The 12,053-nt window shown below is 40.7% G+C and overlaps 1 protein-coding gene across 1 annotated transcript in view; it reads left to right on the top strand.

Moving 5' to 3' along the window:
- Positions 1-11,741, top strand: part of PPA2 (inorganic pyrophosphatase 2) — a 59,802-nt gene extending 48,061 nt beyond the window's left edge. The window contains exons 7-12 of the mRNA XM_040418244.1: positions 1,018-1,144; positions 2,933-3,060; positions 6,749-6,834; positions 8,531-8,600; positions 10,423-10,462; positions 11,581-11,741. Coding sequence (XP_040274178.1) covers positions 1,018-1,144; positions 2,933-3,060; positions 6,749-6,834; positions 8,531-8,600; positions 10,423-10,462; positions 11,581-11,609 — 480 coding nt within the window. The 3' untranslated portion in view covers positions 11,610-11,741. The remainder of the gene's footprint in view (positions 1-1,017; positions 1,145-2,932; positions 3,061-6,748; positions 6,835-8,530; positions 8,601-10,422; positions 10,463-11,580) is intronic.
- Positions 11,742-12,053: the final 312 nt, after the last annotated feature.

The following is a 12,053-nucleotide window of genomic DNA, read 5'->3' as shown; positions in this document are numbered from 1 at the left end:
CCGGATCCGGCATTAATACATTTCAATGGAAATTAATGCCGGATCCGGCATTCCGGCAATTGTTTTGGATTTTTGGCCAGAGAGAAAACTGTAGCATGCTGCGCTATTTTCTCCGGCCAAAATACGTAAGAGGGACTGAACTGATGCATCCTGAACGGATTGCTCTCCATTCAGAATGCATGGGGATAAAACTGATCAGTTTTTTTCCGGTGTTGAGCCCCTTTGACGGAACTTAATACCGGAAAAGAAAAACGCTAGTGTGAAAGTCCCCTAACATGTAGTTTTGCTGGAAAAAAAAAATCTGCTAGAATTATAAAAAGCATACAAATATTGGTGTGATGGCAATGCTGTGAGAATCATTTGCCAGCCCAATGTCAATTGTATCAGCCTGGGGATAGTCAGTGTCAAAGACGGGTTGTGTGATGTTGGGGAGACAGGATTATGTACACTCTATACAAGCATTCAAAGTTCAGACCTTAGATTAAAGGAACAAAATAAGTAACACTTTACAGAATTCGAAGGGCTCATACACATGAACATCTGTGGCCCATACACCTATTGCAGCTCGCAAACAGCGGGTCCTCAATATACAGGCATCGGACGTGTGCACTCCGTATCACAGATGTGGACCCATTCACTTGAATCGGTCCGCAAGTTACAGAGCAGAAGCCCTACGCAGCGCTTCCAGTGGAACGTTCTATTTTTTTTTTGTGGTACAGACTGAATCTTGCGGAATGGGGACCCTTTCAAGTGAATGGATCTGCAAACGACGGCACACGGCAGTTTCCCATAAATTCCGGACCGCTATTTCCAGTTTGCAGCATGAGGCGCACATGTTTGCGTGCATGAGCCCTAATTCTGCATTCAGTTGATTCCTGTTAAAAAGAGGTCTCCCCAGATGAATAGCGGCTTTGCCCATACAGTAGTGATGGGAGGCTGCTTGCTAGGGAAAGATTAGATGATCAAATTAAAAGCATTCAGTAGTAAAATCTTAACAGGATGAATCATGTGTTGCAGGTTTGCTTTAGGGGAGAAGTAATTCAAGTAAAACCACTTGGAGTTCTAGCTTTGATTGATGAAGGAGAAATGGACTGGAAGATTATTGCAATTAATATTGAAGATCCTGAAGCCGACAAATTCAATGGTTGGTTAAATTACAGTAGAAGTGATTGCGTTGCTGCATGCCGGTTGTGTATAGGTGTTTGTTTTGTCTAAATGTCACGTTTTATTTCATAGCTTGGATATATTTGCTGCGAGTTGACCTCCTAGGTACCTGCCCCCAAGACCCAGATGAAAGTATTTTCACCCAAAATGTAAAAGTGATCAAATATTAGTAGCCTATGTCTGATGATGATTTTGTTTTGTCCTGATATTGATGACCTATCGTGAGGATAGCTCATTAATTTCCGATCAGTGGTTATCTGACACCCGGCATCCCTTTAGATCCCTTCCCTTCAGCCTCTGATTCCGGAGCTAGCACCTTGAATGGAAAAGGAATCACGGTTTCATTCACAGTGCATAGGAGCTGAAATTAATCGACCTCTTCACTCTGAGTGGAGCTTTTCTTCTTGTCCTGTTCATGGTGCTAGTTGCAGTGCCAGAGGCTGTGGGGAACAGCTGAATAGTGGGGGTGCCAGGTGTTGGACCCTCAGTCATGGCCTATTGATGACCTATCCTGAGATTAGGTCACTAATATCAGAAGCCTGGAAAAGCCCTTTAAAGGTTTAATGACCTATTTATTTTTTTATGCAGTAACCAATTTTTTGAAGATCAGACCACCTGGATTGTCAAATTTTTCAATTAACCTCTCAGAAACTGATGGACTAGTGGCCACTGTTATTGAATTAGTCAGCACCTTTAGAGGTGTTAATCCGCAAGTAACCAATATGGCTGCACTTCCTGTTTTCATATATGCAAAAATGGTCACCTTAGCAAAACAACAATAAACAAAAAAACTGTTTTGTACGTATGCTTCTTTACATTTTGGGTGCAATGCTTCTGTATCTTATGTGTCAACATGTTTGTAGTGTTGAGTTAAATCAATTTAGTTATCCCTTGACCAATGTAAAAAATGACATAGTATATGATAATCTCTTTCTAACAAAGCTAGAACCAGCCCTGTACCTCACATTGATCCAGAGATCTCCTCATTCATTGCTCTGCTAGATTCATATCAAGCTGGCAGCTCAAGGGGAGTGTCTTTTCTGCTGCAGCTAAGGGGGCGTGTCTCAGCTCTCCCTATCACAGCTCAGGAGGCAGTTGTAGGATGAAACTGAGCATGTGCGGCCTTCTCAGTGAGCAGGTTAAAGAAATAAGAAAATGAATAAACAGCAGGTGGCGCTATACAGATACATTTCATTAAATAACTTGGTAGTTATACAAAATTTTACATGCAATTGTAAAAGTATTCAGATCCAGGTGCTGGTTTGAAAACTGGAATATTTTTCATGGGAGAACCCCTTTAAGTTTTAGTGGCTTCCATTTTAAATTGGTTTTGGGTTTTGATCAGTGTGCCAAATGAAATTTTGGATCTTACATTCCATCTTATTTCTGTTGAGACTATTATTAAGGTTTCAGTGACTCGACCTTGCTTAAATTATGTTCAATCAGTACATCATTCTGCTGAAAAAGAGTGGTAGGATTGGAGTGGGGGAGGGCGTTCTCAATAGACAAAAAAAATCAAGCTTTTTATAAAACGAGATATAGCAGTAGTCTCGCTGAGATCCTTATATTGCTGCAGCTCTATGTGCCGCTCAGTAGGTGAATAACCCATTATTTTCATTGTGCCTCTATCACAGAAATTTTATGAATGAAATATTCTTAAATAAAATATTTTTTTATCCTTGCTGGTCTATTAACAGATTAGTAATCTGTTTTAAATTGTAGTGATTGCAACTGACCTATTCACTCTTTTCACTGTATATTGTTGCAGACATTGATGATGTCAAAAAGTTGAAACCTGGCTATCTCGAGGCTACTGTTGAATGGCTGAAAACCTATAAAGTGCCTGATGGGAAACAGGAAAACCAGTTTGGCTTTAATGGACAATTTAAAGATCAGGTCAGTCCAGAGAACACTGTTAGAAATGATGATCTCTCTTTACAAAGAACCTGTCTAGTACTCTTGCCTTACATTGGGGTTCGAATCTGACCAATGGCAAAATCTACATGGGCTTTGTATGTTCTCCCCGTGTTTGTATGGGTTTCCTCTGTGTGTTCTGGTTTACTTTCACACTCCAAAAACATACTGATTGGTTAATTTGGAATTCACATTCTGAGTCCGAGTGGGCAGAAGGACCGTCATTTTTTGGTCCCAAAACATAATTAAAAGTAGTTAGAAAAGTAATATGTACCCCAAATGGGGACAATGAAAACGTCAACTCGCCCCTCAAAATCAAGCCCTTACACAGTTCTGTTGACAGAAAGATAAAATATGACATTATGCTTTTTAAAGTGTTTGTATTGTGTAAAAGGAGTAAAATGTTAAAAAAAACATGTACAGTATATGAAATCATACTGACCAGCAGAATGAAGTTAAGTCTACTTTCACACTGGCGTTTTGGCTTTCCGTTTGTGAGATCCGTTCAGGGCTCTCACAAGCGGTCCAAAACGGATCAGTTTTGCCTTAATGCGTTCTGAATGGAAAAGGATCCGCTCAGAATGCATCAGTTTGCCTCCGATCAGTCTCCATTCCACTTTAGAGGCGGACACCAAAACGCTGCTTGCAGCGTTTTGGTGTCAGTCTGATGAAACTGAGTCAAACGGATCCGTCCTGGCATACAATGTAAGTCAATGGGGACGAATATGTTTTCACTGGCACAATAGAAAACGGATACGTCCTCCATTGACTTTCAATGGAGTTCAAGATGGGTCCATCTTGGCTATGTTAAAGATAATACAAACGGATACGTTCTGAATGGATGCAGACGGTTGTATTATCTGAACGGATCCGCACACAAAACGCGAGTGTGAAAGTAGCCCAACTTGTCATTTTACTACACAATAAACTCTGTAAAAGTGAAACTCCACGAAGAATGTTGGAATTGCTGTTTATCCAGCAACCGAAAAAAATGAAATAAAAAAGCTATCAAAAAGTTGTACTAAATAGTACTAATGAAAATGGCAACTTATCCTGTAAAAAGTAAGCCTTTACATAGCTACGTTGAGAGAAAATTAACACAAATAATGAAAAAAAGTATCCCATAATAAAAAAAAAAATCAAAATTTGGTAATCGTACTGACCTGCATAACAAAGGAAAACATGTCATTTTTACCACATGGTGGACGCTGTACAAACTAAACCCAAACCTCCGTGGTGGAATTGCTGCTTTTTGTCCATTGCCCACTGCCCAAAAATACTTCATTATTCCCTGATGTACTCTGCACAAGCAGCTATGCCCCCGAATGAAAAAGAAATTTGGATCAGCTCACCTCCATACAGGTATGGTGTACGCGATCTGGATTGTCAACCCGGAACAATGCAGGAAAAATTTGAATAGATCCAGCACCGAAATCAAAACAAATTCCTTTATCGAGTCAGAACATAGTAGAAAAATATTAACCCTTTCTACCCCGGGCCAGTTTTCACCTTCCTGCCCAGGCCATTTTTTGCAAATCTGACACGTGTCACTTTGTGTTAAAAACTTTGGAGCACTTTTACTTATCCAAGCCATTCTGAGACTGTTTTCTCGTGACACATTGTACTTCACGACAGTGCTAAATTTGAGTCAATATATTCTTCCTTTACTTATAAAAAAAAATCCCCAATTTACCGAAAATTTGGGAAAAATTTCACAATTTTCTAAATTAGAATTTCTCTACTTTTAAGACAGATAGTAATGCCTCATAAAATTAGTTATCAGTCATCATTCTGCATATATCTGCTTTATGTTTGTTTTTATAGAGCAGGTTGTTACGTATGCGGTGATACCCAATATGTGTAGTATTTTTATTTTTTTTGTTAAGTTTTACACAGTAAATGCATTTTTCAACAGAATTAAATCTTGTTTTTGTGTTGCCATTTTCTGAGAGACATATTTTATTTTATTTTTTTGGGCGATTGTCTTAGGTAGAGTCTCATTTTTTGCACGATGAGATGACTGGTATAATTTTGGGCTAAATACGCCTTTTTGATCGCTTGGTAATGCACTTTTTGTGAGGGAAGGTGCATTCATCTGACACTGACAGGGTGAATCATGTGATATTTTTTATAGAGCCGGTCGATACGGACGCGGCAATACCTAATATGTATACTTTTCTTTTCTTTTTGTAAAAAAATTTTTACAATCTTTTTATTACTTAATTATGGGAAAAGAATGTTGTTGTTTTTTTTGGGTTTGTTTTTCTCCTGCAACTTTTGGGGGTCTGATCCCCTGTACAATGCATTACAATACTTCTGTATTGTAATGCATTAGCTGTAAGTGTACTACACACTGTAATACACTTACAGCCCTCCTGCCTGTGAGATTCAGGGGGCTGGATCTTACAGGCTTACATGGAAGGCAGCCCCGATGCCTGTGGAAGGCATCGGGCTGCCTTCCCTGCCGTCGGGTCACCGTCACAGCAGCGCGGGGACCCAATGGGGAAGGAGAGGGAGCTCCCTCAACACACCCCGCACATGCCACGGTCAGCGCTGACCGTGGCATAGTGAGGGTTAATGCGCTGATACAGCAGGAGTCCGGCTAACGGGAACAGCCGGTCCTCTGCAACTGATCGACCGGGTGCAGCTCCTGCACCCACCCGATTAGCCTGCCGTAGTACTACGGCGCTGTTAGAGAAGTCACTTCCCACAGCGCCTTATATTACGGCGCTGGTCGGGAAGGTGTTAAAATCACTCTGACTTATGTGTTTTGGGCATACAAGCCCTTCCTCATAACATATAATAAAAATATATACTGACAGGCATGCTGGAAAAGTGGTAACACAGAAAATCTGGTATGGATGGCGTAGGAGCTGGAATGGAAACATCTTAAAGGGATTCTGTCACCTCTTTTTACCCTATAGAGATGCGGACATGCAAGGCTAGATTGCTGCTACCATGTCCGCAATATACCTGTCCCATATCTCTGAGTGGTGTGTGTTTTTTTTAATGGAATCTGCAACAGGCCCCAAGCAAAGCCTGTGAAGCAGATGTGAACACAGCCTAACATGAAGTACAATCTGTCACGAAAAAGCAATGTCAGAATCACTTGGATAATTAAAAACATTTCAAAGTTATTTTATTACCACAAAATGACACATCAGAAACGGAGAATGAGGTGGTTTCAGGAAGGCCAAAACTGTCTGCGGCGGGAAGCGGCTATGAACACTTGTTTAATAAATTAGTTGGCCATTATTCTTAAAATGGAAATGTGCCGTCCTTGAAAATTATGAACTTCAAACAGATGTTAAAGTGAAGTCATTGGTAGCAGTTTTTGGTCGTTTTCATTTCTGTGGCTGAAAACATGTAAAAAGTAAGCAGAAAGTAATGGTGCCAATTGGTGTTCACAGTAGAGGTCTTCAGTTTTAAACATGTGCTTTTTCACAGTTTTGGCAATCAAACATGGGACTCCTTCTGCCCTGTACAGCTCTATGTACATGTGTTTGAGTCACAAGTGTCCTTTGTTCTGGAAGATCCTGCTACTGGCACAGGCTTTGTCATCACAGCTCTGGGAACATTGTTACTGCCTGCTCCATTTTCTTAAGGAATCTAATGTGCTAGTACTATTCTATAACATTTTTAGGAAGTTTATTTTTTATTTTTTTCTTAGGCATTTGCGGTTGACGTTATTAAAGAAACTCATGAATTTTGGTTGAACATGGTTCATAAGAAGTCAGAGTGTGGTGATATAGTGTGGTAAGTTATGGGTGTCTTTGCTGCTGGACTGTTGGATACTCTTGTTCTTTGTACAGTGTCCATGCACATTTTGATCTCTTGTAGTCAAAGTCCAGTAGAAGAACTAGTGGTGATTTTTCTTTTATTACTTTAAAGATTTGGCTTGAAGCCTTCTAACAATTGTCATGTAACTGTCTCACGTCAGTGTGCTGGTGGGCATCTGGCATACTGCTGATGAAACCTGCACAGAAACAGTGTTATTAATGCTCACAAGGCAAATACCTAAATTTGGAGTAAGACAAATTAACCCCAATCCACAGGATACTGGATGAATGTTTGATCGGTGGGGGTCTGGCTGCTAGGACCTTGCTTATTATGAGAGCAGGGGCCCATGCTCCCTCATTTGCGAAGTCCCATATGTGCGCTGCCACTCTGTTCTGCTTTATGGAGCTGCTGGGGCTAACTTGTACCCGGCTATCTCCAACAGTCCCATAGAGTTCAACGTTGGACTTGGATGCATGTCTGGAACTCCATTAAAAGGGGGGCCCCTGTGATCACATAGTTATCCAGTACCCTATGGATATTGGATAAATTGTCTTAATGGGTCAACCCCTTTAACGCATATCATTCATTCCAGATGAATTATCATACTGGTCAATTTTGGTTGTGTAATGGCTTATCCTGGTCTATTCTTTTCTATTCAGTTTTTCTGAGCTCTGATTCAGATTGGGCAGACATTACCTGCTATGATGTGTTCCTGCATGCAGTATCAGTGTCTGGTTCCACTGAACTAGCACCAGGTCCTGATCAATGTCCTGAGTAGCTTCCTAGGTTTCTCCAGCTTCTGTGCTGCATTTCTTGAAATGATTTACTATATAAAAATAATTTTATTTGTTCCCATGATGTTGACCTGTATGATAGTAGGTTCTATAGTGGATGAAAAGAGGAGTTTGAGTGGAGAAAGAAGCATTTGTCTTTAAATGGATTATTCCACTAAACAGCGTTTATCTCTTATCCACAGAACAATAGATAGAGAACCTTTTTAATGTAATGTCCATACATTTTTCTTCATATTTGAATGTTTTTTTCTTTAATATATAAAAGTGAGGTTTTAATGCATTAAAGTATAACTGCTATTTATTTTCTTTGTGTAGGGACATTGAGTGTGTTTGTATGCTACTTTATTATGTTAATATGATAATTTTTATTAGAACACTGTATGTAAAGTCTCATCTTAGCAGTCTTATGACGGTTGCTAAGGACAATCTATCTTCAGCATTTTACAGAACACTAAAGACACTGGATGGCTGAATCATGCAGAGGCAGGCTTCTCAACCTGCCTTTGATCTCTCTGCCTCCATATATGTTATGAACTTTACTAAAAATGATTTGACATGCTTTCCTGCAGACAGTTTATCTGCTGCCAACGCTTGTCTCTGGCAGCAGCACTGCCCTCAACCTTCCCAGCGCGTCTCTGGTTATCGCTGGAAGATGAGATGATAGGAACAGGGATGCGGCGATCAGTGCTTGACAGTAGGTATACCGGAACATATTGCAGTTATTGTCGGTGCGGATGGCTGCATCCCCACTCCTCTCCCTATCTTCCCAGTGCACCCTGGGAACACAGAAGCGTGGCAGCGGTGATCAGTGCTTACAGGAAGTAATAATTTTATGAAATGCACCAAATGACAATTTCATTTTGTTTTTTGCCCCGTAGTAAAAACGTTTTGGTTAGTGACAGCCCTTTTTGCTGCAGTGAAGAAGAAGCCGCTGCTATAATCAAAGCTGTGAGTTTGTCGTCTTTTTAGATGTAGTATTGCTTTGTAGGCTTGTCACGTCACCTTTATTCTCTTAAATGTAAAGAACTGTTAAAGGGTAACATCATTGATAGGTTTCAACACGGTATGATTACATTTGCACTTACTGATGTCCAAACAGCAAATGTTTGCACGATACAAAGATTCTGTGATCAAATGACTCTGAGAGTACTTGTTCATAGTCTTTGACATCCAAGGGGTTTCCAGCAGAAACAAAAGATATTTAAAGCTAATCATAATGCTGTGAAAAGATAAAATAAAAGCTGTAATCTCCTCACAGATCCCCCTCCCCGCTTTACCTTCTGGTCTAACAATGACTTGTGGACACGGGCAAAGCTGGAAAGTCCCTTTTAAACACACTCAGACATTGTTGCCACAGATATTTAACCAAACTTAAGCGCAAGGATCTACCATGTGTCAAATGATTTTATTAGTACATTTGAAATTATATGGCTTATTTAATTCTTAAAGGGGTTGTCCGAGTTATGGAAAAAAAAGATATAGCACTGTAAATCTGATGGTCAGCGATATATAACTAGGCTAAGCAAGTTTTAGGCAAAAAAAATGTCTATTTCCTCATTTCCCTGGTTCTCTTCTGGCCCTTTGTTTACTTGCAATAATAACAATCTCTGCCCCTCCCCCTGCACTGCTAAGGGTACTTTCACACTAGCGTTTTTCTTTTCCGGCATAGAGTTCCGATACAGGGGCTCTATACCGGAAAGGAACTGATCAGTTTTATCCCCATGCATTCTGAATGGAGAGTAATCCGTTCAGGATGTCTTCAGTTCAGTCATTTTGACTGATCCGGCGAAAAAAACTGAAGACTTGCCTGAATGCCGGATCCGGCATTTTTTCCCATAGGAATGCGCATGCGCAGACTGAAAAAAAGGTGAAAAAAATAAATGCCGGATCCGTTTTGCTGGATGACACCGGAAAGACGGATCCGGCATTTCATTGCATTTTTTCGACTGATCAGGCATTTTTAAGACTGATAAGGATCCTGATCAGTCTTACTAATGCCATCAGTTGGCATACGTTTTGCCTGATCCAGCAGGCAGTACCGGCGACGGAACTGCTTGCCGGATCTCTTTGCCGCAAGTGTGAAAGTACCCTTAGGGAGTGAATAAAAGTGCTGCCCTGAGTCACATGTCTGCCTGCTGTGAGTCTCAGCAGCATGTTGTATGTATAGAACTACAAGTCCTAGCTGTACATTGACACTGCTAATACACCCAGGATCATCCCCCTACCTGCAATGCTCTGCAGAACTTGTTTCAGCTCCTGTGCCCAGCATTTGTCTCCCCACTGCTTGCAGCTACACAGTAAACACTTCAGCACTGACTCTGTGCAGCTGAAGGGGTTAAGAATCCTGGGAGAGGGCAATAAGCAGCAGCTGGCAGTGCAGGGGGGCGTGGCCAGAACATTGACGTCTCCTGTACAGATCTCTCAGGCTTGTGCACCAACATTATCAGAGCAGGGAGAGAAGCTGACATCACAGGTCATGTGACCCCTAGTGAGATCTGAGAAACCAGCCACTGGAGATAAAGTGAGTTAATTGGAAAGCTGTTACATTTGCCTAGTTAGAAACATAGAATAAAAAAATTACTCTGACAACCCCTTTAAGCCTTAAGATCCATGCAACTTTAAGTTGCTGATTTGTATTAGTCAACAATTGAAAGATAAGATTTAGATTTTATGATTGCTCTTTTACCAAAAACTCTATATCTAAGCTATACAGCTTGAAACTTAAAATTAGTAAACTGTAATAAGAAAGCAATTTTATTTTTTCTTGCAGGCACCACTGCCGGGGGAATCAAGTACAGTGCCCCCTGAAGGTCAGTGTGTAACAATGAAAGAGATTTATCATAACTGTAACAGAAATAATGTATTTTCCTAACACCATACAGGAGGGGTTGTCTGCCTCCTAGGGACAGGAAGCAACTTGGAAAACAGTTCAAAAGATTCCTCCTCGCTAGAATGAGTCCGTTGATTCCTGTCCCTTGGGATGCTTGGAAGACTATCCAGTCAGCATATAGCAGAAGGTGAGAAGATCCTTTCCAGCCTGTTTTCTTCCCTGGTTTACCACTGGCAGTACTGGAGCAGAGACCAGGATGGCCAGGCAGCAGCTCTTGGGCATAAATCCTTCAGTATGAGGGCAGCCCCATGCTAAGCCTGTACCTCCATCAGAAGTGTGGTGCAGGATCAGGCCAGTATAGCCATCACAGACTGGGAGATTCGTTGAGCAAGGAGCTCCCTTCTCTTCTCTCTTTCATCACATAGTATCATGGCTGTGACATCAGACGCCTCTATAACTTAGAATGCCATTGTGTGCTGAAAAACTCAGGCACCCTACTCTGGCATCCTGATGTAATTGCTGTGACACCCAGGAGCATGTTGGTGCTGCCTTTCTTGAGGGGTGTTACATTTAAAAGAACTGCACATCAATTGGGATAGAATCTGCTAGCTTCTAAACATATCCAGCATATCGACCACTGCAGATTCCCCTGGTCTGCTGATCCTGAAAAAAAGCCCCCAGACCTGTATATCTCCTCCCCTATATATTATAGTTGCTAGCCAAAGTTATTGCAACAAATGTTCAAAGTAGTAACTGCCGTCTAGTTATTTTATTTTTTGTATAGTTTGGCTAATGAAATAAAAACCTTTTATATAGTGCTACCATATTCCGCAGCACTTTACACTTCAGAGGGCGCATGTTTAAATCAAAATAGACATCACAGGATTACAGGCTAAAATACAAGTGAAAGACTAGGAGTGAGGGCCCTGCTCTCAAGAGCTTACAATCTGTGAGGGAATAGGGGCGACACAAAAGGTAATGAAAGTGATTGTATGTAGTTCAAAGCAAATGATCTGATCTGTCTCGTTTCTGATGTCACTTTATTTTTTTTCCCCTCACAGGAGATGTCTTGCTAACCTCTTTCTCTTTATTTTGCAGTTGACCTATGGCACTTCATTAAAAAGTGATCCATTTATTTCCTCGCTTTGTCGGAGCACATTGTCAAGATCCTTGGACAGTGTATCTGTGTATATATTATTTTATTACGCCGTGGATTCTGATGGCTGTGTAAATAAACACATTTTCTTTTTGTTTAAGTGCACGAGTCATTTCCTTGGTATCTTTAGAATTTTGAAATGTGGAATCTTTTTGCTGAGCTCGTACTTTGTATGTACTTTATGCTTGTGCAACTTTGTTTTACAAAAAAAAAAAACATGACTTGTACTATAGGAGGGAAAACCTGGTCATAGGTCAGTCATAGACTTTAGAAGAGCAGTTTCCAGTAACTGGGCAATCTTCTTGGTTGGTATGTGCACTCTCCAATTTACTGACCATCTTAAGCTCATATCGCGTTTTTTTTTATCTTACATTCAATGTATACAAAAAACATATACAGTCAGGTCCATAAATAT

Source organism: Bufo bufo, chromosome 2, assembly GCF_905171765.1.
Source record: "Bufo bufo chromosome 2, aBufBuf1.1, whole genome shotgun sequence".
NCBI lineage: Eukaryota > Metazoa > Chordata > Amphibia > Anura > Bufonidae > Bufo > Bufo bufo.
This window is presented reverse-complemented; position numbering and strand designations above follow the sequence as displayed.